At 41.5% G+C, this 26693-nt stretch overlaps 1 protein-coding gene across 7 annotated transcripts in view; it reads left to right on the top strand.

The window, feature by feature from the left end:
* LOC132824521 (golgin subfamily B member 1-like) overlaps nucleotides 1-26693 on the top strand; it is a 263280-nt gene that overhangs the window by 206440 nt on the left and 30147 nt on the right. For all 7 annotated transcript variants that reach the window (XM_060839154.1, XM_060839156.1, XM_060839155.1 and 4 more), the window contains 3 exons: nucleotides 8861-19102; nucleotides 20000-20166; nucleotides 20974-21133. In XM_060839154.1, the coding sequence (XP_060695137.1) occupies nucleotides 8861-19102; nucleotides 20000-20166; nucleotides 20974-21133 (10569 nt within the window). The remainder of the gene's footprint in view (nucleotides 1-8860; nucleotides 19103-19999; nucleotides 20167-20973; nucleotides 21134-26693) is intronic.

The following is a 26693-nucleotide window of genomic DNA, read 5'->3' as shown; positions in this document are numbered from 1 at the left end:
TAACTAGAGAATTTAAACTGTGGATTTCAGTTTGCCAACTGTAGAGTAAACTAGATTTGTACAAAATGCAAACTTTAGACTTTCTTACTCAACTGCATGCACTCTGTCCTGGCAAGTTACCAGTGATGTGATTTGATCACTGTTTGTTTTAATGAATTCAGGCGAATTGGCAAAGTTAAAATATGTTTGAACAAATTGTAATTCTTAACTTCCTTTGCGTAAAATGCGATTCCTTCTTTAAGTTATGGGTAAACAAGTAAAAAAGAAGCCAAAATCAGGATTTGACGTTGTGGTCTAGTTATTTTCTTAACACAGTATGTTGAACCTCAGTCGAACATAGAACATTGAACATAGAAAAATACAGCGCCTACAGGCCCTTTGGCCCTCGATGTTGCGCTGATCCAAGCCCATCTAACCTACACTAGCCCACTACCCTCCATATGCCTATCCAATGCCCATTTAAATGCCCATAAAGAGGGAGAGTCCACCACTGCTATTGGCAGGGCATTCCATGAACTCACGAACTCTGGAATATGTTCAGTGAGAAAAAGAGTATTATGTAAGAGTGATGAATATTTAGATCAATTTACCAAGTGAAAAGGTGGCAGAGATCCACAGAGATATTCAAAAATACAGAATGTTGCAATACCGCTTTAGAGATGAGAGTTTTGACAGAATAACAGTCTGAGTTATAGAGAGAGGTTGAATGAGCTCGGACTTCTTTCTTTAGAGTGTAGGAGACTGAGGGGGGAGTCTTATAGAAGTACATAAGACAATGAGAGGCAGGGATAGAGTGAATGCACTCAGTCATTTTCCCAGGTCTGGGGAATCGAGGACTAGACAGGATAGAATAAAAGGGAACCTGAGGAGCATATATTTTATAGAGAGGGTGGTGTATATATGAGCTGCCAGTGGAAGTGGTTGAGGTGGGTACATTAACAACATTTATAAGGCGTTTGGACAAATGCATGGATAGGAGAGATTTAGAAGGATATAGACCAAGTGCAGGAAAATGGGGTTGGCATTGGTGGTCATTTTGGTCGGCATGAACCTGTCTCTGTGCTGTAGGACTCTGGACTCCCAACAAATTGCCTTTCCTCAGTGTTAGGACTTCAGCGTTTCAGTTTATATATTAATGAGCTACATGAAGGAACTGAGGACATTCTGGCTAGGTTTGCAGATGATGCAAAGATAGGTGGAGGGTCAGGTCGTATTGAGGAGGCAAGGAGGCTGCAAAAGGATTTAGACAGGTTAGGAGAATGGGCAAAGAAATGGCAGATGGAATACAATGTGGAAAACTGAGAGGTCATGCACATTGGTAAGAAAAATAGAGGCAGACTATTTTCTAAATGGGGAGAAAATTCAGAAACCTTAAGTGCAAAGGGGCTTGGGAGTCCTAGGCCAGGCTTCTCTTAAGATCAACTTGCAGGTCATGTCAGTAGTTAGGAAGTAAAAAATGAGGTCTGCAGATGCTGGAGATCACAGCTGCAAATGTGTTGCTGGTCAAAGCACAGCAGGTTAGGCAGCATCTCAGGAATAGAGAATTCGACGTTTCGAGCATAAGCCCTTCATCAGGAATAAGAGAGAGAGAGCCAAGCCGGCTGAGATAAAAGGTAGGGAGGAGGGACTAGGGGGAGGGGCGATGGAGGTGGGATAGGTGGAAGGAGGTCAAGGTGTGGGTGATAGGCCGGAGTGGGGTGGGGGCGGAGAGGTCAGGAAGAGGATTGCAGGTTAGGAGGGCGGTGCTGAGTTGAGGGAACCGACTGAGACAAGGTGGGGGGAGGGGAAATGAGGAAGCTGGAGAAATCTGAATTCATACCTTGTGGTTGGAGGGTTCCCAGGCGGAAGATGAGGCGCTCCTCCTCCAGCCGTCGTGTAGTTGTGTTCTGCCGGTGGAGGAGTCCAAGGACCTGCATGTCCTCGGTGGAGTGGGAGGGGGAGTTAAAGTGTTGAGCCACGGGGTGATTGGGTTGGTTGGTTCGGGCGGCCCAGAGGTGTTCTCTGAAGCGTTCCGCAAGTAAGCGGCCTGTCTCACCAATATAGAGGAGGCCACATCGGGTGCAGCGGATGCAATAGATGATGTGTGTGGAGGTACAGGTGAACTTGTGGCGGATATGGAAGGATCCCTTGGGGCCTTGGAGGGAAGTGAGTGTGGAGGTGTGGGCGCAAGTTTTACATTTCCTGCGGTTGCAGGGGAAGGTGCCGGGGGTGGAGGTTGGGTTGGTGGGGGGTGTGGATCTGACAAGGGAGTCACGAAGGGAGTGGTCCTTGCGGAACGCTGATAGGGGAGGGGAGGGAAATATATCCTTGGTGGTGGGGTCCGTTTGGAGGTGGCGGAAATGGCGGCGGATAATACGTTGTATGCGCAGGTTGGTGGAGTGGTAGGTGAGAACCAGTGGGGTTCTGTCTTGGTGGCGGTTGGAGGAGCGGGGCTCAAGGGCGGAGGAGCGGGAAGTGGAGGAGATGCGGTGGAGGTCTGGAATAGTTGAGGGGCCACGAGTGTGGGGGTAAGTACATGAAAGTTAGGAAGGCAAATACAATGTTGGCATTTATTTTGAGAGGGCAGGAATATAAAACCTGTACATTTGAGGCTTTATAAGACTGTGGTCAGACCACATTTACAATGTGAGCAATTCTGGGCCCCATACCTCAGAAAAGATATACTTGGAGTGGGTCCAGAGGACGTTCACAAGAATGCTACCAGGAATGAAAGGCTTAACATATGAGGAGCATTTGAGGACTCTGGGTCTATACTCAGTGGAGTTTAGAAGTATGACAGCCTGATCTAAATGAAACTTGGGTAATGGGTAACTGTTTGAAAGGGGAAAAAAGAGTCAGTGGAGGGATCTCCTGTCGTCATTCCCCTGAAAAACATGTATATCGTTTTGGATACTGTTGAGGGGGGAATGACTTAACAGGGGCATGCAATGGGGTCCAGAGTCTGCCCCTCTTGCACAGAGGGAAAGGAGGAATGTTAGTCATTGGGGGCTCAACAGTTAGAGGGTCAGATAGACGTTTTTTTTGGGAACAAATGAACGACTCCTGGTGTGTTGCCCCCCAGGTGCCAGGGTCCATGATGTCTCGGATTGTGTCTTTGGGGATCGTTCCTTTGTCCTGAAGGGAGAGGGTGACTAGCCCCAAGTCGTGGTCCACGTGTAGGTACCATAGGTAGAAAGAGGGATAGGGATGTAAAGCAGGATTTCAGAGAGTTAGAGTGGAAGCTGAGAGCTGAAATAAACAGCGTTGTTATCTCTGGTTTGTTACCCGTGCCACGTGATAGCGAAGCAAGGAATAGGGAGAAGATATCAGCTGAACACGTGGCTGCAGGCATGGTGCAGGAGGGAGGGTTTCAGGTACATGGATAATTGGTGCTCATTCTGGGGAAAGTGGGACGTCTACAAACATGACGGTCTTCACTTGAACCAGAGGGGTACTAATATTCTGGGTGGGAAATTTGCTGGTGCTATTCAGGTGTGTTTAAACTCGAACTTGGCAGGACAATGGGAACCTGAGATGCAGTTCCAGTACACAGGATGATGAGAGTAGGGAGGACAGGGACAGGATTTCACGATCACAGGAATGTGTTGGTAGACAGCAAGCTGGTTTAAAGTGTGTCTACTTCAGCACCAAAAGTAACCGAAATAAGGTAGGTGAACTTGCAGCATGGATAGGTACCTGGTACTTCGATGTTGTGGCCATTTCGGAGACATGAATAGAGCAGGGCGAGGAATGCATGTTGCAGGTTTCAGGGTTTAGATTTTTCATTAAGAACAACAAGGCGGAAAAAGGGGAAGGTGTGGCCTTGTAACTGTGTCTGAAAGAGCCTTTGATGGAGACTCGTTTACTGAGGTAGTGTGGGCTGAGGTTAGAAACAGGTGAGGAGAGGTCACACTGCTGGGAGTTTTTTATAGGCCTCCGCAAAGTTCCAGGGAGATTGAGGAGAGAACTGGCAAAATGATTCTGTGTAGGAGTGAAAGGAACAGGGTGGTCATTATGGGTGACTTTAACTATAGTTCTAGTACGTCAGATGGATCAGTTTTTGTCCAATGTGTGCAGGAGGGTTTCCTGACACAGTTTGTCAAAGGGCCGACAAGAGGGAAGCCCACACTGGATCTGGAGTTTGGTAATGAATCAGGCCGGGTGTTTGATTTAGTGGTGAGCACTATGGACAGAGTGACCATAATTCAGTAATGTTTAGTTCTCAGCTATCTGGAAGAATAATAGGATGGGTATGATAGGGGATTTTAACTTTCCAAACATAGACTGGGCCTGCCACAGTGTTAAGGGTGTAGATGGAGAAGAATTTGTTAAATGTGTACAAGAAAATGTTCTGATTCAGTATGTGGATGTGCCTACGAGAGAAGGTGCAATACTTCACCTATTCTTGGGAAATAAGGCAAGGCAGGTGACTGAGGTGTCAGTGGGGGAGCACTGTGGGGCTGACGACCATAATTCTATTAGATTTTAAATAGTGATGGAAAAGAATAGACCAGATCTAAAAGTTGAAGTTCTAAATTGGAGAAAGGCTAATTTTGACGGTATTAGGCAAGAATTTTCGAAAGCTGATTCGAAAGCAGAGACAGTATACTCCTGTTAGGGTGAAAGGAAAGGCTGGTAGGTATAGGGAATGCTGGATGACTAAAAAAATTGAGGATTTGGTTAAGAAAAAGAAGGAAGCATATGTAAGGTATAGACAGGATAGATCGAGTGAATCCTTAGAAGAGTATAATGGAAGTAGGAGTATACTTAAGAGGGAAATCAGGAGGACATAAAGGGGACATGAGATAGCTTTGGCACATGGGATTAAGGAGAATTCAAAGGTTTTTTACGAATACGTTAAGGACAAAAGGATAATTAGGGTGAGAATAGGGCCCCTCCAAGATCTAGGAGAAAGTGAGGACTGCAGATGCTGGAGATCAGAGCTGAAAAATGTGTTGCTGGAAAATCGTAGCAGGTCAGGCAGCTTCCAAGGAGCAGGAGAATCGACGTTTTGGGCATTAGCCCTTCTTCAGGAATGAGGAGGGTGTGCCAAGCAGGCTAAGATAAAAGATAGGGAGGAGGGACTTGGGGGTAGGGCGTTAGGAATGCGATAGATGGAAGGAGGTTAAGGTGAGGGTGATAGGCCGGAGAGGGGTTGGGGGCAGAGAGGTCGGGAAGAAGATTGCAGGTCAAGAAGCCGGTGCTGAGTTCGAGGGTTGGGACTGAGAAACAAGATAGTGAAGAAGGCATTTGGTATGCTTTATTTTATTGGTCAGAGTATTCAGAACAGAAGTTGGGAGGTCATGTGGCAGCTATACAGGACATTGGTTAGGCCACTATTGGAATATTGCGTACAATTTGGTCTCCTTCCGATCGGAAAGAAGTTGTGAAACTTGAAAGGGTTAGAAAAGATTTACAAGGATGTTGCCAGGGTTGGAGGATTTGAGCTATAGGGAGATGCTGAACTGGTTGGGGCTGTTTTTCCTGGAGCGTCGGAGGCTGAGGAGTGACCGTATAGAGGTTTGCAAAATTATGAGGGACATGGATAGGATAAATAGACAGAGTATTTTCCCTTGGGTCGAGGAATCCAGAGCTAGAGGACTTAGGTTTAGGGTGAGGTGGTCAAGATATAAAAGTGATATAAAAGGGGCTAAGATACAGAGGGTGGTATGTGTATGGAATGAGCTGCCAGAGGAAGTGGTGGAGGCTGGTGCAATTGCAACATTTAAGAAGCATTTGGATGGATATATGAATAGGAAGGGCTTGGAGGGATATGGGCCGGGTGCTGGCAGGTGGGACTAGATTGGGTTGACATATCTGGTCGGCATAGACTGGTTGACCAAAGGCTCTGTATCTATGCTGTACATCTCTATGACTCTAGGGATGGAAAGGGACGGGTACTTACCACAGGGCAAGAGTTATAGATGGGGGAAGGACAATTTTAATGCAATTAGTCAAGACCTAGGATGCGTAGAATGGGGTAGCAAAATGAAGGGGATGAGGGCAATCTAAATGTGGAGCTGTTTTAAGGAACAGAGATTGTGTGTCTTTGATAGGTCAGGCAGGGAGGAAGTGATAAGGTAAGGGAACCGTGGTTTACACAGGAATTGCATCTCTTGTTAAGCAGAAGAAGGAGGCTTATCTGATGATGAGACAAGATGGTTTAGATGAGGCAATGAAGAGTTACTGATTAGCTCGGAAGAATTTAAAGAGAGAGTTAAGAAGAGCAAAGAGAGGGCATGAGCTGTCTTTAGAATGTAGAATAAAGGAGAACCTGAAAGGTTTCTATAGGTGTGTGAGGAATAAAAGGATGACAAGGATAGGAATAGGGCCAGTCACTCAGGAAAAGGAGAATATCGTAGAAGAGAAGAATGAGATGCAAGATATTAGACTAGAAAGGATCGAAGTTAGTAAGGGAGAGGCGTTCTCAATTCTAGAGGGAATGAAACTAGACTATTTCCCTGGGCTGGATGGGATTTATCCGATGATTCTCTGGGAAGCTAGGGAGGAGATGACGGAGCTTTTGGCTTTAATTTTTGAGTCATCTTTGTCTACAGGTTTAGTACCACAGGACTGAAAGATTGCAAATGTTGTGCCCTTGTTCAAGAAGGGCAAAAGAGATGACCCAGGTAATTATAAAGCAGTAGCTTTATATCTGTTATAGGAAAGATTTGGAAAGGATTATAAGAGGTAGGATTTATAATCATCTAGCAAGCAGCAATTTGATTTCAGATAGTTAACATGGTTTTGTCAAGGGCAGGTCGTGTCTCACAAACCGCATTGAGTTTTTTGAGAAGGTGACCAAGCGTGTAGATGAGGGTAGGGCAGTTGACGTGGTATACGTGGACTTCAGTAAAGCCTTTGATAAGGTTCCACATGGTAGGCTGTTGGAGAAAATGCAGAGGCATGGAATTGAGGGTGATTTAGCAGTTTGGATTAGAAACTGACTTTCTGAAAGAAGGCAATGTGTGGTGGTTGGTGGAAAATATTCAACCTGGAGTCCAATTACTAGTGGTGTGCCACAAGGATCTGTTTTGGGACCACTGCTGTTTGTCATTTTTTATAAATGACTTAGATGCTGGCATAGATGGATGAATTAGCAAATTTGCAGATGACACTAAAGTCAGTGGAGTAGTGGACAGTGTGGAAGAATGTTGCAGATTGCCAGGAAACTTGGATAAACTGCAGAATTGGGCTGAGAGGTTGCAAATGGAGTTCAATGCAGCTAAAAGTGAGGTGATGCACTTTGGGAAGAATGACAGGAAGGCAGAATACTGGGTCATTGGAAAGGTTCTTGGTAGTGTGGATGTGCAGAGGGATCTTGGAGTCCATGTACATAGATTCCTGAAAGTTGCCACCTGGGTTGATGGTGCATACGGTGTTAGGTTTCATTGGTAGTTGGATTGAGTTCTGGAGCTGTAATGTCATGCTGTAACTGTACAAAACGGTAGTGTGGTCGCACTTAGAATATTGTGTACAGTTCTGGTTGCCCCATTACAGGAAGGGTGTAGAAGCATTGGAAAAGGTGCAGAGGAGATTTACCAGGATGTTGCCTGGTCTGGAGGGAAGGTCTTATGAGGAAAGGCTGAGAGACTTGGGTCTGGAAAGAAGAAGGCTAAGAGGGGATTTGATGGAGACATACAAAATGATCAGAGGCTTAGATCGGGTAGATAGTGAAACTCTTTTTCCTAGAATGATGATGTCTGCTTGTACGAGAGGGCATAACTACAAATTGAGGGGCAGTAGATTTAAGACAGATGTCAGAGGCAGTTCTTCACTCAGTGAGTTGTAAGGGCATGGAATGCCCTACCTGCCAATGTAGTTAACTCAACCTTAGATAACTTAGGAAGATTTAAACAATCCTTGGATAAGCACATGGATGATGATGGGATAGTGTAGCGGGATGAACTTAGGTTAGTTCACAGGTCGGTGCAACATCGAGGGCTGAAGAGCCTGTGCTGTGCTGTATTGTTCTATTTTCTAAACTTGCAGAATATTGTATGGCCTGGACAGTGGACTTTGGGTAGACTGGATTAGATTAGATTCTCTACAGTGTGGAAACAGGCTCTTCAGCCCAACAAGTCCACACCGACCCTCCGAAGAGTAACCCACCCAGACCCATTTCTCTCTGACGAACGCACCTAACACTAGGTGCAATTTAGCATGGCCAATTCACCTGACCTGCACATCTTTGGACTGTGGGAGGAAACCGGAGCACCCGGAGGAAATCCACGCAGACATTGGGAAACGTGCATACTCCACACAGACTGTCGCCCGAGGCTGGAATTGAACCTGGGACCCTGGTGCTGTGAGACAGCAGTGCTAACCACTGAGCCACTGTGCTGCCCTAATGTTTCCATTGGCAAGAGAGACAAGGACCAGAGGGCATAGCCTTAGAGTAGAGGGAAGGTCTTTTCGAATGGAGGTAAGGAGAAACCTCTTCAGCCAGTGAATCTATGGAATTCATTGCCGCTGAATACTCTGGAGGCCAGCTCATTAACTATTTTTAAAACTGAGATAATTAGGTTCTTCATTATTAAAGGCAACAAAGGCTACAGGGAAAAAGTGGGACAATGGAGTTGAGAAACCTATCAGTCATAATTGAATGGCGAAGCAGAATCTGGCCTAATTTCTGCTCCTATGTCTTTTACTGCTATGGTGTGATATTTCTAATGTTATTTCTTGATTACAGTGAGATCTTTTACTGATTTGCTTTTGCTTTCATTTTAAATGTGTCATCGAGTTGCTTAATTTTGCACATTCATGATGATTAAGTAAAAGTAAATCCTGTTTTTCTGTTGTAGATCAGTGTAAAAAGCACAAACTACAATTTTTTATGTATTTGCACTGTCACTTACACATCATCTTTTGTGACACTCAGGTGCAGAAACAGGAAGTTGCAATGGAAGTTCTACACCAGGATCTAGAACAGGCAAATGATGAGCTAGAGCGGCTTAATTCAAGCCACTTGGAGGAGCGAGCTCGCCTGATTGATGATCTACAAAGCTGTGAAAGAGAGATTGATCTACTTAAAGAGACAATTGCAGAGAAGGCACATGAATTGACTGACCTCTTTAAGACTGTGGCAGAATATTCAGAGCATAATAAAACACTGAAAGAGCAAAATGAATGTAAGGAGCAGGAGGTAGGAGAACTTCGAGTAGCCTTAGAAAAGGTTGAAATGGAGATGATGCTACTGAGGAAAACTCAATCTGTTGATGACCAGACTATGGATGCCAGCATTTCTGCACTTGTAGATCAACTTTCTCAGATTGAGTCTGAACTCAGCAATGCTAGGAGTGAAGATGAAACAAAGGGGAAAGAAATTGCATCCTTATTGAAACAGATTGGAGAAAATAATAACACAATTCAAGGTCTACATTCAGAATTACAGAAGCAGAAACAATCAGCTAAAGCTCATCTTGTGGATTGTAGTTCTCAGATATCCTTACTTGAAAATAAGATCATCATAGCCACACAACAGCTTCAAGAAACAAATGCTGCAAACCAACAAGAAATTGGATCTCTCAAGGCTCAGTTGATCGAAAGCAGCTTGGCAAAAGGGAAACTTGACAGTTCTCTCCGAGAGAAGGAGGAAAAAGAACAATGTTTGGAGAATGAGCTGAAAACTTTGAAGAATCAGTGCAACAATCTGATATCTGACGCTGTTGGAAAAAAGGAGGAGTTGACAAAGTTGTCTAAGAAATTTGCTGAACATAAAGAAGAAGCTGAAATCCGACTGCAGGAGAAGATGGATCTTGTTGCCTCTTTGGAGAAGAAGCTTCAAGCTATTCAAGAAACCAATTTTCAACTAGTCCATGAAGTACAGGCTAAAGAAACTGAAAGACAAGATTTGAAAAATCAGATAGATGAGATGACCAGATTACTTGCTGACTTAAAAAAGCAAACACAAGAACTTAATGAAACAAACGCACAGCTGCAGGCAACAGTAAAAGAGCAAGTTCAAAGTCTTTCAGAGCAAGCTAAACTTCTGTCTGAATCAAATGAAAGAGTTGCTAATCATTTGGAGGTTGAGTTCAATTTGGAGCATCAGATAAAAGAGCTGACCATTAAAAATGAAAATCTCAAGGAAATTGTCAACATGAAAGAAGATGAGCTTTTCACTAAAAATGATGTTATTCAACATTTAGAAAAAGGAATAGCTTCCAAAGAAGAGCAGATTTTACAGTACATAAGTACAATTTCTCAACTTCAAATAGATAAAGAATCTATAGTTCCAAAACTAGAACTTCTGAAAATGTTGGAACAGAAGGAAGTAACAGTCGAAGAGCAATTAAGTGAAAAAATAGATGAGTGTGACTTTCTGAAAAATCAAATTCTAGAAAATCAGAAAACTACTGAGCAGGTTCGAGGGCAACTGGAGTCCTTGACATTTCAGCTTGGAGAACTTCGTCTTTTACTCGCTGAAAGGGAGGATTCGCTAAGCAATAAAATTACGGAATGCATCTCTCTCCAAAACCAGCTTCATGAAGGACAAGAGACGTTGATGCGGCTACAAAATCAAATTCAGGATTCCAATATTGAACTTGAAGTCAAGGATGTAGCTTTAAAACAAAAGCTATCTGAGTGCGATGGCCTGCAGAAAACACTAAGCCAGCAACAACTTACTGCTAAAAGCTTAGAGAGTCAAGTGCATGCATTGACAGAAGAAACGGAAAAACTCAGAAAACTAGTAGAAAATAGAGAGTCGCTCCTCAGTAATAAGTCCAGCGAATGTCATGTACTGCAAGGTCAGCTTGACCAGAAAGCCGATACGATTGTATCTTTGCAAAAACAAATGGAAGCACTGACTGTTGACAAACAATGCCTTCAGAGTGAAAGTAAAGAGCTGCAACTGTCTTTAAGTAAATGGACTGCTGAGCACAATCAACTGCTGATTAAAGCAAATAACTGTGAGTCTGTGGCTGCCTTTGCACAGGATCAGGCAAAAATTCTTGTCATTGAAAATCAGAAACTTAAAGAAAACCTTAAAAATGTGAACTCTACACTGTGCAGTAAAACAGATGAGGTTGCAGCTCTCCAGGCCTTACTGTCACAAAAGGTGGGAATGATAACCTCGCTGAATGAAAATGTCAGTACCTTGGATGTTGGCAGTGGGAAATTTACATCGAATCTTGAAGGGAAACAAATTTCATCAAATCAGCAGGCAATGTTGCTGCAACAGGAGCAAGGCAAAGTCTTGCAGGAGGACAGGCAGATGAGTCAATATGTGCAGATAATTTCGCATTTACAAGCTCAGGTGCAAATGATCACATCTGAAGCTGTTCTTTTTAAACAGATGCTGCAAGAGAAAGAGACTGCTCTTCAACAGAAAGCTGACTTAGGTGGAGAGCTTGAGAAAATATCTGCTGAGCATGAGGCATTAAAATTGCAATCTATGGAAAATATGGAAACCATTTTGAAGCTTCAAAACCAAATCCAGGCAATGACTTCTAAAACATATGAATTAAAATGTAGCATTGAGGAAAGAGACCAGTTGCTGGCCTGTAAAGTTGATGAGTGTGTCAAAATCAAAGCAGTACTTTCTGAAACAGAGGGTATAATTTCACAACTTCAAGAGCAACTGGCAGCTGCCAACACTGAAGTTGAACAACTGAGAACTACTGTGCAGGAAAAGGAGATGATGGTACAGCAGATCAAGGAAAATACTGCAACTTGCAATGAAGCATTAATGTTAAAAATACAAACAAAGGAAACTGAATATTCAGCACTTAACGAAAAGTTTAATAATCTTGAACATTTATTTTCACAATGTAATAATCAAATAAACCAACAGAATTCAGAAATAAGCCAACTGAAAGAAGTTCTTGTGCAAAAGGAAGCTTCAGTTTTAGAGGAGAGAAACCTTGTCAGGAAATGGCAAGACCAGGCAAATGAGTGTGATTTTCTGAAATTGGAATTCGCTGAGAGTAGAGAGAAAGTTTCTAGACTCCAGAATGAAGTGCAGAACCTGTTGTCTGAGTCAAAGCGACTTGAGGAATTACTGCATGAAAGAGAAACTGCTTTTAGCCACCTGCAGGAAAGATATGCTGCGCAGTCTGAACAGTTTGAGGAATTCCGTGAAATGTTTCGTGTGAAGGAGCAAGAAATAACAGAACTTCAGGCAGCACTTTGTACAAAGGATGTCAATATTCAAGTCATAGAAAGTAATGTGAATGCTTTGATGATTGAAGTTAAGTCATTAAAAGAGGAACTGCAGAAGAGTCAGGTATCTCTAACTGACTACAGGAATGTTATACAGCAAAAAGATGAAATGTTTGCTATCAATCAGAGAAACATGGAGAGTCAAATTGTAACTCTAGAAGCACAAAAAATCCAATATAAAGAAGCTGCAGAACGACTTGACGTGATTAATCAGGATTTAAAACAGAACGAACTAATCCTTCAGAAGAAATATTTGGATCAGACACATCACATTGAGAAACTTGACTCAAAGCTGAAGGCTTCGATTGAAAAATCTGCTGAAGACTACCAAGAGAAAACAGCATTGATTGAACATCTTTATCAGCAGACTGATCAACTTAAAAAAGAAAATTCACAATTGGTTCACCAGATTAAAGTGATGAAGATGGAAAAGGAACAAATGAGTGTCTCATACCAGCAGAAAGCAAATGAATTGCAGGTGCTTGAAGAAAAGCTTGCAACAATGTGTGATATCAGGGAAAAACTTGATATTTCGCAGCGCTTGAAAGATGAAACTGGATCTCTTCAAAACCAGGTCAGTGTTAAATCAGAACAAATAGCAAAACTGAAACTGGAAGTTCAAAAATTAGAGGAAAAGCTGACTGAGTCAGAAAGGAAGTCATTAGAATTTGGTAGGGAAACTGAGAAAAATAATCTGCTTACGGAGAAATTGAGCAATTTAGCAAATCAACTAGAGTTGAAAGATGTTAAAATAGATACCTTACAAAAGGCACTAGATAATTTGCAAGAGAAACTTTGTGAGCAATCGTCTGTTTTAAAAACCAGTTCAAGTTGTCTGAAAGAGCAAGAAGTGTTGGCATCAAACTTCAGTCAACAAGTTGTTGAGAAACAATACAAACTGGATGAATTGTCAGCTTTGGTTTTAAGCACCGATTCTGCTGTGGCTGAGTTAAAGCAAACTCTATCTGAGAAAGAAAAAGAAGTTGAAAGTTTGCAAAATAGTATTTCAGCAAGTGAAAAGCGAGGTTCAGAAGTTACAGGAAGCGTGGGCGATAAAATAAAATCCTTTGAAGAAGAAAAGCTCTCGGTCTGTAATGAGCTCAAACAAACTGAATTAAGTCCTTATTTGGAACGAGAAGCTTTACATCAAGTAGCTGATGTTCAAAAGGTACAATCACAAAGTGTACTAAGAGAAAAGCAGCCCCTTTTAGATGAAAATATCCAACAAAGTAATTCAGCACAAGAGCAGGTCAGTGCTTTGGAGGAAGAACTTAACAAAAACTCCCAACAGTTGGAGGATGCAGTCAAGGAAGGGCCTCAGCATTTTGATTCCTTGCAAAAGAAGGAACGAGCAGCACACTTATTGACTATGCAAATGAACCAACACCAAGAGTTGGAAATTTCTCTCGGCCAGCAGCTGAGAGAAAAGAAAGCTTCAACTGCGCAGCTTACAGAATCCATGTCAAAGGAAATGGTAACAGCAGCAGAAGAGGAAAAACCTTTGGCTGGTCAAATACAAGAGCTTAAGGTTCAGCACCACGTTTCTAATGAAAAGATGGACAGGCTTACAGGTGAGCTAGCCAAATATAAGAAACAACTAGAAGAGCAAGAAATTCTTCTGAATGCAAAAGAAACCCAATACCAAGGCATTTTTGCTGAAAATGAACAGTTACTTTCACAAACAGAAATACTTGCAAAGGAACGGGACCTGCTCAAAAAGAAATTTCAAGCTGCACTAATAACTAGAAGGGATTTGATGAAGAAAGTTCAAGAGTTGCAGCAAGGAGCCATTGGCAAAGAGAAGGATCAGCAGATCACAGAAATGCAGCATAATTACAAAATGCTGGAAAGTCAGACACAAGAGTTGACCTCAGAAGTAACAATTAGTCGTAAACAAATTAAACAGCTTGAAACACATCTTGAAATCCTAAAACAACAGTTGGTGGAAAAGGACAGTGATATAAATATTCTGAGTGAGACCCTTTCCAAAAAAGAAACTGATCTAGAACAATTGGAAGAAAAGTTCAGTAAATGTGAAATGGAACAAGAAGCCCTATCTGTGGAATTGCTTCAAACTGTTCAAAAGAAAGATTCCTCAATTGCACAACTCCAGGCTGTTTTAAAAGACAAAGCGAAAGCACTTGAAGATGAGCGCTGTCAACTTATTTCAGATCTTGAGAAAATTAAAAGTTCTTTACCAAAGCAAACAGAGTGTTCGAACACTGAATCACCTGGTAAAAACGAGGATCCTGGATATGATAATATTGGTGTCATGGAGATCATTGAACAGATAAATATACTCAAACAAGAAAAGGAGCAGTTACAAAAGAAACTTCAGGCAGCTCTTTTGGCTCGAAAAGAAGCAATCAAGAAGCTTCATGAGAAGGATAAACACCATAAAGAGCAGTTGTCCCTACAGAAGGAGGAATACAATCACATTTCAGAAATGTATTTTGTGCAAACCAAAGAGTTAGAAAATGTGAAAGGAGAACTAGCTGCACTCCACCAAATACATCAAACAAAGCTGACAGAGTTTGAGTGTAATAGAGAACTGACAGGGACTCTGCAAGAGCAGTTGCAATCTGTCACTGTTGTGCTTAATGACAAAGAAAAGGCATTAGAACAGCTTAAAGTTCAACTTGAGGAACAGAAGAGCAAAATGCTCGTTGCCTTAAGTCAGCAGGATGAAGTTCAGATCCTTGAAAAGAAATTAACAAGCATGGTTTCCTCATTAGCAGTTAAGGATACTGATTTGAAAAGCCTTCAAACTGAGAACGACCAACTTCAACAAGAGAAAACAAAACTGATATCAGAGTTAGGGAGCGCGCAAGTTAGGATTGTTGAAATATCAGAAGAAACCCGAGTGATAAAGCATTCTCTAACCAATCTTGAATGTCAGTACCAAGAGGAAAAGGAGCTCAAGGCTGCAGAGATTAATTGGCTTCAAAATCAGTGTGGTTCAATACAAGCCGAAGCTGAAAGCCTCAAAGTTGCCCTGGAGGGAGCACTAAAAGATAAAGAAAATTATTCCCATACTCTAGAAAATTCAGCTAAAGATGTTGCTTGTCTCAAAACACAGCTGTTGGATTTTCAAGGAGAGAAAGATCAGATTCAAGCACAGCTTGATATTTTTCAGGGAGAGAATGCAGAAGTCAAATCAACATTGCAGCAAGCTTCCCAGTATCGAAAAGTACACGAAGAAGAGAAGCTGCATACACAATTGTTGTCTGCGCAGTCAGAGCTAGCAAAGATGCATGAGAGTTTACAAAAACGGGATAACACCATCGAGACGTTGGAGTGTACATTGTCTGCAAAAGAGAAGCTCCTAGACGAACTGAAATTGCAAGTTAAAAAGCAATTATTTTATGAAACAGAAAAAGAAAGAGGAAAGACTTCGACCATTGAAGTTCAACAGAAGGCAGCAGACAATTCTGAAGAGTGCAGGTCTAAAGAAGTGACTCAACGAAAGCTACAAGCCGCACTAATATCCCGGAAAGAAGCCCTGAAAGAAAATAAAGCTCTTAAGCATGATGTTAATTCTTTAACATCAGAAAAAGAAGTTCTTATTTCCAAGATTTCTACCCTTGAAATAAGCTTAGTTGATGTAAAGAAACAACTGGAGCTTTTACAACAAGCAATTTCAACACATCACGAAGAGAAAACTATGCTTCTTTCTGAACTAGATGCAATATTTGCAGAAAAACAGAACTTAAATGCTGCATATGAAAGTCTAAAACTTACTCTAGAAATGGTAACAGAAGAGAAGCAAGATCTTTCTCACCAGCTGGATTCATTGAAATATTCTCAGGCACCTGAGCTGTCAGAGTTGAAAGCAAAACATGATGAACTAAAGCATGAATATGAATCCCTTTTACAGTCCTATGAAAACATTGGAAATGAAATGGATAAAATGAGACAGATAGTTGAAACAACCAGAAAGGAAAAGCAAGAGATTGTTTACAAATTCCGTGAAGTTGAGGCTAAGAATCAAAATATTGAGAAACAACTCGAGGAGGTGAGTGATCACAATGATAAAATGAAGGACAAAATGAGAAAACTTGCAAAATCCAAACAGCAGAGAGTTCAGGAACTTGAAGAGGAAATTGAAAGAATCAATACTGAGTTGCAAGCTATTTCTACAAATCAAAGTCTCACAAATGAATTGTCTATTCAGTACAATCAACTCAGAGAGGAAAACAATTTACTAAAGCAAAACTATGAGGAGCTTAAGTCAGAATTTTATAAAACTCAGAAGGAAAATGAGCATTTACTGAAAGAACTTAACACATCTACATCTATATTCGGTGAGCTACAGCCCAAAGAGACATTTCATTCGTCTGAGTTACGCTGCAAAATTGATGATAAATCCCAAATAAATGAGTCATTATCTTCAGGCAAGCAAATATTGGAGGCTGAGGACAGAACAATTCAAGGTGTGGAGCAAACAAGGCAACTACTGTCTGAGAAACTAAAACAGCTGAAGTTATATCACAGGATGGAGAGCCATGAAAAAGAAGGTGAAATTATAGAACTTCAAGTAGTGAAAGGATATCAGCAAGAGATTGTGAACTTAAATGAAAAAGTAAAAATTTTAGAAGATGATAAATCTCTTCTCCAAGAAGAACTTGAAAATGCTCAAGAAATGTCTGACAAGGTCAAAAATGAAAAAGAGTATCTGGAGGCAAAGTTACTTAAAAACGTGGAAAAACTTGATCAGTTAACAGAAACACTGAAGACACTTAATGTACAAAATAATTCGCTTACAAGTGAATTGGACAGCTTCAGACGAGAGCAATGCCAGTTGGTCAAAGCAAAGGAAGACCAGGAAATAAAATGGGTAAAAGAATTTGAGGAGAAGCTCCGGTCTGCTCAGAGAGGTAAAGTCAGGTCCAATGGTGAAACCAAACAATTGCAAGAACTGTTAAAAGAGAAACAACAGGAAATAAATCAGTTACAGAAGGACTGCATCAAATACCAGGAGCTCATTTTGGACTTGGAACGATCAGTCAAAGCATCTGAGTCTGCTTGTGAAGAACTGCATAATAAACTAGAGTGCGCGACTGCAAAAGTCTCCAAATCTGAAGAGCAAATCAGAATTGTTCAAAAAGAGCTTTCTTCTTATAAAGTTTTGCTCCGCAGTGCCAAAAGTGAAGCTGATGGTATTCAGGCACAGTGTTTAGAATTAACGGAAGAGCTACAAAAAAAAGAAGAGAAAGCAAAAGCCCAAATTACTGAAAAAGAGAAGAAATTCCTTGTGACTCTGGAGCAGCAGAAAACAATTCATCAAAAAGAAATAGTCAGTTACCAAGACAAACTAGATTTGTTGGAGCGTGATAAAGATAGGGTGGTTGCAGAACTCTTGGAAGTACAGGCTGAACAAAATGGCCGTGACCTACTCATTAAAAAGCTTCAGGGTGAGCTAAATAGTAATTTGGCAAATTTGGCAGCTTTCGCAAAATGTATGTCCTCTCTTCAAGATGACAGAGATAGAATTATTGAAGAAAGCAAAAAATGGGAAACTCGATTCCAAGATGCCATCCAAAATAAAGAACATCAAGTGCGAGCAAAGGAAGAAATGTTACAGAAACTTAATGATGAAATCAAGCAAAAATCTTTTGATGTTCAAGAGCTGCAACATAGATCTTTAAAGTTCGAGCAGACAATAAATGAACTTACTGTGAGCAGCAAAGATGCAGAGGTGAAACATCAGAATGAATTGGTTAATATGAAAGAACTTATTTGCAAACATTCTGAAAAACTTGAAGAGATGGAGAGATTGTTAAAGGAGAAAGAAGTAGCCTTGAGCAAATTGCTGCAAGAGAATAATGACTTAAGCACACAACTTTCTGATATGAGCCATTCTATGACCAAATTGAAAATAACTGAGCAAATGCTGGAAAAAAATCTGGCAGAGAAACAATCCGAAAGTCGCCAGCTTCTGTCTGAAAATGAAAAATTAAGTGCTGACCTGGAGAAGCAAAATGCTATTTCCCAGCAACTGAAGCTGATGCTAAGCAATAAGGACATGGAGATTTCAAAACTCATTTCATCAAAAGAAGGTGAAATTTCAGAGTATGTAGCAGAATTACAGCAACAATATAAAACACAAATGGAGGTCTATGAGAATAAGTTGAAGGTTTTCCAGCATGATAGCTGTAAAGCAGCCAGTGACGTCAAAGAATTGCAGATGCAGGTCGATAAAAGCAAAGAAGACAAAGACAAAGCAATTGCCAAAATAGATGCATTTACAAAATCCATGGCCTCTCTTCAAGATGATAGAGACCGTATCTTATCAGAATATACGCAACTTGAACAACGCCACCTTGATATGCTAAGTCAGAAGGATGGTTTTATTCAGGAGAGTGCAACTGAAAACAATGAACTTAAGCAAGAGATCAGAAATTTGCTCAACCAAATGGATGACCTTAATTCTGAAAATGCAATGCTTAGAGCACAATTGATTCAGTACAGGGAGGAACTTAACCAGGTATTGTCCTTGAAAGATAATCAGTTGAAGGAGCTACTTCAAAAGCAACTCCAGCAAATTAAGAATCTTGAGATTGAAAAAAGCAATATTGAGAAACAATGGAAAGAAGCACAGAAATCTCTTGAAAAATGCAATGAAAGCATAAATTCCTTACAAGTAGAAAACAAGCAAATTATGGCACAAATGATTGAACCTAAGATCGCCCCTTTACACACGCAAGACAAATCAGAAACAAATGAGAGAAAGTTAATTCTGGAACTTCAACAGAAACTTAAATGTATAACTCTGGAATATGATGAACTAAAAAAGGACTTTGATGTTAAAACAACCATTTTAGAGGAACTTGAAAACAAATGCATTGACGTTGACAGTCTGACCAAGTCAGAGACTGGGTTCAAAGTCACTGAAAAAGCAGTTGAAGTTGTACAGGAAAGAACTCAAGAAAAACTGGTTGGATCATCAAATGATTTGGTGAGTGACCAAAAACATTGGGATACCATACGTGAGAACAAGGAGCTGACTTCTCAGACGGAACCTTTTGAGAAAGCAGTGATAGCTCGACAGAGTGAAAGAGACAACAAGCACTTAGACGATATCCAGCAATTCCAAATCAAGCATCCAAATGAATATAAGATAGAACATGATTGAGTTCACTGTTTTGTGCAACTTCAAGCCCTATCTTAGAATTGGCCAATACATTTTTGTAAAGTGAAATGCTTTTTGAATTGGAGCCATGTAATGATACAGAGTAATGAGGTTGCCTCGCAATAAATGAGTTTATCAGAGAACCAAAGCAAGGTGCTTCAATGAAAATTTGAAATACGAAATTGCTTTGAGTCAGGACTTGCTGTGTAGTGAGCAAATTTTTATCATAGAATCATAGAAGCCCTACAGTGTGGAAATAGGCCCTTCAGCCCAACAAGCCCCACACCGACCCTCCGAAGAGTAACCGACCCAGACCCATTCCGTTACCCTATTATCCTATATTTACCCTTGACTAATGCACCTAACCTACACATCCCTGAACACTATGGACAGTTTAGTATGGCCAATTCACCTAACCTACACATCCCTGAACACTATGGACAATTTAGTATGGCCAGTTCACCTAACTTGAACATCTTTGGATTGTGGGAGGAAACCGGAGCAGACACTGGGAGAATGTGTGAACTCCACACAGCCAGTCACCCAAGATTGGAATCGAGCCTGGGTCCCTGGCGCTGTGAGGCAGCAGTGCTAACCACTGAACCACTGTGCCACTCCCCAAACGTATAAAGACAATGGATGGGATCAGTATGCATGCTGTAACATGTTTTGCATTCATGCTTACATAAAAAAAATTGAAGAATACTTTTACTTGTTTTGCAGTTAAAAGTGGCGGTTTGCCTTAAAGACCAGAATTTATGTAACAGCAACTCTGAGATAAAATGGCTTAGAAATAAAATTGAAGAACTGGAAAAACTACTTCAAACAAAGTTGCAAGAACAGACTGAACAAGATACTTCTTCCTTCCAGAATGAGTTGGCTGAGCTAAGGTTTATTTTTATTATTTTAAAATTTCAGTTTGAGTAAGAAAGTTGCAGTTACATAATGCCACAGAATATCCCAAAGTACCTTGCAACCAATGAATTACTGTAAATGTGTAGTTTATGCATGCTACTGCAGTAGTCCACTTGCATGCAGAGAGGCCCCACCAGTAACAAATGAGTAAGCGGCTTTTTTGAAAGTTGTTTGTTGTATGCAAAATATTGACCAGAGTTTCTGCAATTCATCTTTGCTTAATGCCACAAGATCTTTTTCATCCACTTAAGAAGTAGGTGGACTGTTAGCTTATTCAGAGAACAAAACCACCAACAAAATTGCTGTCCCTTTGCACTGCACCCAAATGTCAGCCTGGAGCCCATAATTTGATGTTCAGCAATTTTATGTGGGCAAAGGTAAATTCACTGTGCAGGTATGGTTAATTTAGATTTATTTTTGCAATCTATTGTTAGTTATTACCATAAATCAACTTATGGAGAGGTGAAACAAAAACAAATTGCTGGAGAAATATAGCAGGTCTCATAGCATCTGTGGAGAGAGAAATAGCAAAAGTGTTTCAAGTCCAATGACCCTTCTTCAGGACACCAAATTTCATCTTGTGTTATGGAGAGGTGATTTTAGTCTTTAGTTTAATTTTGGGACTAAACAGTCTAATTGGTTTGTAAGTCTTTTTACAGTTTGTATTTGAGTGTTAGTGTTTTTCTAAAAACAGTGCTGGTTGAAGAGTGGCTGTGTCCTTTGTAGATTTGCATGGAATCAATTGCTTGATTAAAATGATACATCACTATTTTACCTTTTAGATCAGAGAAGACATTACTGCTTTCAGAGTCTACAGCTACAAAAGAACAATACCTCTTAAAAGTGGCTGACCATGATAGACAATTTACTGAATTGAGCAAGTTGAACCAGGAAGTGTGGACTAGTGACCTAACAAATATAAATACTGTGCAGCAGATGAAGGTAAGATTTTAAATACTCTTTTGCATTTGTTTGGTTATTTGACTCACTTTAAGGATTGATGGCTTTCCCAATAGAGTCATGCAGCATAGGAACAGACATTTCGGTCCAACTCATCCATGCTGATCAAGATTAGTCCTGCATTTGCCTGCTTTTGACCCATATCTGTCTTAGGCTGACCCATTCGTGATGAAGGGCTTTTACCTGAAACGTTGATTTTCCTGCTCCTCGGATGGTGCCTGACCTGCTGTGCTTTTCCACCACCATTCTAATCTTGACTCATATCCGGCTAAACCTATCCTATTCACAGGAGAAAGTGAGGTCTGCAGATGCTGGAGATTAGAGCTGAAAATGTGTTGCTGGAAAAGCGCAGCAGGTCAGGCAGCATCCAAGGAACAGGAAATTCGACGTTTCGGGCATAAGTTCTTCATCAGGAAACTGATGAAGGGCTTATGCCCGAAACGTCGAATTTCCTGTTCCTTGGATGCAGCCTGACCTGCTGCGCTTTTCCAGCAACACATTTTCAGCTATCCTATTCACATACCTGTACAAATATGTCGGTGATACTCAACTTAAGGACTGCTTTCCTTACCAGCAGAGAGACAACTGTGAATCACCATTCCTACTCTCTTTACAATGAAAGTCTATTAGCTCAGTTTGTTGGGCAACTGTTTTGTGATGAAGAGTAACACAAACAACCTGAGTTCAGTTCCTGAACCAGCTGAGGTAACCATGACAGTTCCTTCTTCTCCACCTCCCCTCTCACCTGAGGCATTGTGACACTCAAGTTAAGCCACCACCAGTCCTCTGTCTGTAATGAGAGAGCAGCCCTATGGTCTCTGGGACTATGACAACTTTTAAATCTTATTCTGTTTACATTACCCCTCACGGTGGCACAGCAGTTAGCACTGCTGCCTCACAGCGCCAGAGACCTGGGTTCAATTCCCGCCTCAGGCGACTGACTGTGTGGAGTTTGCATATTCTCTCCGTGTCTGCGTGGATTTCCTCTGGGTGCTCCGGTTTCCTCCCACAAGTCCAAAAATGTGGAGGTTAGGTGAATTGGCCATGCTAAATTGCTCATAATGTTAGGTGAAGGGGTAAATGTCGGGGAATGGGTCTGGGTGGGTTGCGTTTCGGCAGGTTGGTATGGACTTGTTGGGCCGAAGGGCCTGTTTCCATACTGTAAATAATCTAAATCTAAATGTATCACATTTCTTAAAATACATTTTTAGCAGATATATGTCGAACACCAGCTATCATCCTGGGGTAGCAGGGTAACAGTCTGTGTTTGGGAGATTGGGAGGATATTTATTTGACCACGTATTCAATCTCTGAGGGTACTCAGTTAGATTTATGTACCTCAGTCATAATTGAGATGTCCATAGCTTTCACTATTTTGGCCTTCAGAATTGAAAGGAATTGCTCATGTGTGACAATCACTCTCGAATCTCCACCAATGTTTTTTTGGGGAAGACTTTATGGGAAATGATTCTTTTTCAATCCTTAAGCAATTTGCTGAAAAATGTTTCCCTCCGTATATCATGAAGGTTTTTTTGGTCTAAAGTACCAGCCATTATTGCTTCCATAACTTGATTGAGACCAGATTATATGGAAAAGCAAATCAGTCTAAGAAGATGATTTTGGATATTTAGCTAAATCAGACACAAAATGACAGATGGTTCTATGGCCAAAAATGAAACTCTCGAATAGTATATTGCTTCCCTGGCTCCCAGGATCAGGGATGTCTTGTTAGCTGCAGGGCATTCTGAAAAGGCAGCATAAATAGTCACCAGTCTTGGTACTAACAACATGGGTAAAATATGAAATCAAGTCCTGCAGCAGGAATTTATAGGGTTTGATAATAGATTGAAGAGGAGGACTACTAAATATGTAATCTCCAGATTACTTCCTTTGCCATGTGCTAGTGAGTACAGGTATAGGAGTTGGAAGATAGATCAGATGAATGCATGACCAAAGGGATAATTTAGGAGGGCTTTTGATCTTTGCATCATTTGGACAGTTTCTTGGGTGAGTGAGACTTATATAAGCTGGACACGTTGCACCTAAAATGGAATAGGTCCAGTACTCTTGCTGGGAGGATTGCTCATGCTGTTGGGAGGCTTTAAACCAACTCGGCAGCTTGACAGGACACATGATCCCTGGAATGGTAGGCCTGTCATACGACCAATGGCAGATGATCCTGGGATTGTATTCATTAGAGTTTAGAAGGTTGAGGGGAGATCTAGTAGAAACTTACAAGATAATTCATGGCTTAGAAAGGGTGGATGCTGGGAATTTGTTTCTGTCAGGCGGGGACACTAGGACCCCTGGGCACAGCCTTAGAATTAGAGGGGGTCAATTTAAGATGGAAGTAAGGAGAAATTCCTTCATCTAGACAGTGGTGGGCCTGTTCAATTCATTGCCACAGAGCGCAGTGGAGGCCGGGACGGTAAATGTCCTAAAGGCAGAGATTGATAAATTCTTAATCTCGCAAGGAATTAAGGGATACGGGGAGAGTGCGGGTAAGTGGTGTTGAAATGCCCATCAGCCATGATTGAATGGCGGAGTGGATTCGGTGGGCTGAATGGCCTTACATCCACTCCTCTGTCTTATGGTCTTATTTGTAGGTGTTAAGCTGGGAGCAAGATTCAATCAGGTATTGGAGGAAATCCAGGACAGTCCAGCAAGCGGAGAAGTCGTGAATGTGATGAGGCACGTGGGTGAACTGGAATGCTGAATTGTACCTATTTTAATGCAAGAAGCCTGACTGGCAGGGCAAATGAACTTGTGTTGATCAGCATGTGACAAGATGGTAGTGTTGCAATTACTGAGTTAGGGTAGAGGGAAGGGTGGGATGAGCAGCTCAGCAGGGTACATTCCTGTGTACAGCAGTTTCAGGCATGAACAGAGGGAGAAGTGGCTGAGGAGTCAGAGTCATAGTCAGACAGCATGGAAACAGACCTTTCAGTCCAACTAGTCCACGCCGACCATGTTCCCAAACAAAACTAGTCCCGCTTGCCTGCATTTGGCCCATATTCCTCCAAACCCTTCCGCTTCACATATTTACCCAAATGTATTCGAAATGTTTTGACTGTACCTGCATTCTCCACATCCTCTGGCAGATCATTCCACGTGTAAACCACTCATTTTGTGAAAAGGTTGCTCTCATGTCTTTTCTCCTCTCACCTTAAAAATATGCCCCCTAGTATGAACTCTCCTCCCTCAGGGAAAAGACCCTTGCTATGCACCTTATCTAAGCCCCCCCTGTGATTTTATACACCTTTTATCAGGTCACCCCTCAACCTCCTATGCTTCAGTGGAGAAAGTCCCAGCCTATCTTTATAACTCACTTCTTCCATTCCCAGCAATGTCCTGATCAATCTTTCCTCGCCTTCTCCAATTTAATATTATCCTTCCTATAACAAGGTGACCAGAACTGTACACCGTACAGGTCATTCTGCTATAATGCGCGTTTCGTTAACACAAATTTGCCATAACATGATTACGAAGTGGGAGGACGGTTTCTAAAGCACGGAGTTTTAAACGTGTATTAGTTATAATGCGATTCCAGCCCCATCAGTTTAAATGATGCTGCTATTAAACAATTTTCTTCTAAAACGGGATTGCACGAGAATGGAACTACTACATTATAGCAGAACTGACTGTGCTCCAGAAGAGGCCTCACCAGCAACATCAACACGACATCCCAACTCCAATACTCAAAAGGTCTAAGCAATGAAGGCAACCATGCTAAACACCTTCTTATCCATTCTTAACCACCCTGACTACCTGTGATGCAAATTTCAAAATATTATGTATCTGAATCCCTCGGTGTCTCTGTTCTACAACATGACCTAGAGCCTGACCATTGATTGTATAAGTACTCCCGTTCTTTATTTTACTTAAATGCAATACCTCACATTTATCCAAATTAATCTCCATCTACCCCTCTTCAGTCCATTGACTTAATTGATCAAGATTTCTTTGTAATCTTAGATAATCTTCTTCAGTGACCATGATACATGGCTACAGGGCTGGTGCAGGAGGGAGGGCTTCAGGTATGTGGATCGTTGGGGTAAATTCTGGGGAAGGTAGGGCCTGTGCAAGAAGGATGGGTTGCACTTGAACTGCAGGAGCACCAATACTGGATGGGAGGTTTGCAAGAGCTCTTCAGGAGCGTTTAAACTGGATTGGCAGGGTGGTGGGAACCTGAGCTACCAATCAGATGGAGTAGGTAGTGAACAGCCAGATACAGCGTGTAGAGAGTCTGTAAGGCGAAGTAGGCACTTGATCGGGCAAAAGTGCAGTCAATGTGATGGGTTGAAGAATTGAATTGAATTTATTGTCACGTGTACGAAGGCACAGTGAAAAGTTTTGTATTGTGAGCAATACAGGCAGATCACAGAGTTAAGTAGCATAGAGAGTAAATAATAGGCAAACAGCAGCGAAAATAAAAACACAGGGACAGGCGAGTGTTGAGAGTTTGAGAGTCTATTCAATATTCTAACAACAGTAGGGTAGAAACTGTTAAGAAACCGGCTGGTGCGTGTGTTCAGGCTTCTGTACCTTCTCCCCGATGGTAGAGGTTGTACCATCTATTGTGTGTCTGTTTTAACGCAAGAAGTATCAGGACTGAGGGCGACAAACTTAGAGCATGCATCAGTACTTGGAACTAAGACGTTGTGGCCATAATTGCCATTTGGATATCACAGCGGGAGGGATGGTTGTTGATGTTCCAGGGTTTAGATGGTTCAAAAGGAATATGAAAATGACAAACAGAAGTGGACCCAAAATAGATCCTTGCGGTACACGACTGGTAACTGATCTCTAGGATGAACATTTCCCAACAACCACCACCTTCTGGTATTCTTTCAGTTTACCAATTTCTGATCCAAACCCTCAATCCCATGCCTCTATTTTCTGTAATAGCCTACCGTGGGGAGCCTTATCAACACCTTACTGAAATCCACCTACACCACATCAACTGCTTTACACTCATCCACCTGTTTGATCATCTTCACAAAGAACTTAACAAGGTTTGTGAGGCATGACCTACCCTTCACAAAACCACATTGACTATGCCTAATGAAATTAGTCCTTTCTAGATGTTCATAAATCCTATCTCATATAACCTTTCCAACACTTTACCCACAACTGAACTCAGGCTCACAAGTCTGTAATTGCCAGGGTTGTCTCTACTCCCCTTCTTGAACAAGGGAATAACATTTGCTATCCTCCAGTCTTCTGGCACTATTCCTGTAGACAATGTTGACGTAAAGATCAAAGTCAAAGGCTCTGCAGTCTCCTCCCTGGCTTTCTAGACAATCCTAAGCTAAATCCCTTCTGAACCAGAGGACTTAGCTATTTTTAACACTCTCCAAAATTGTGACCATTTCCTCTTTGCAAACCTAAATCCTAGCTAGTCTCGTAGCCTGTATCTCAGTATTCTGCTCGGCAACATTGCCTTTTTCTAGTGTGAATACTGACGACAAGTATTAACTTAGCAATTCCCCTATCTTCTCCGATTCCATGCACAACTTCCCACTACTATCCTTGATTGCCC

Source organism: Hemiscyllium ocellatum, chromosome 18 (assembly GCF_020745735.1).
Source record: "Hemiscyllium ocellatum isolate sHemOce1 chromosome 18, sHemOce1.pat.X.cur, whole genome shotgun sequence".
In the NCBI taxonomy this organism is placed as follows: Eukaryota; Metazoa; Chordata; class Chondrichthyes; order Orectolobiformes; family Hemiscylliidae; genus Hemiscyllium; species Hemiscyllium ocellatum.
This window is presented reverse-complemented; position numbering and strand designations above follow the sequence as displayed.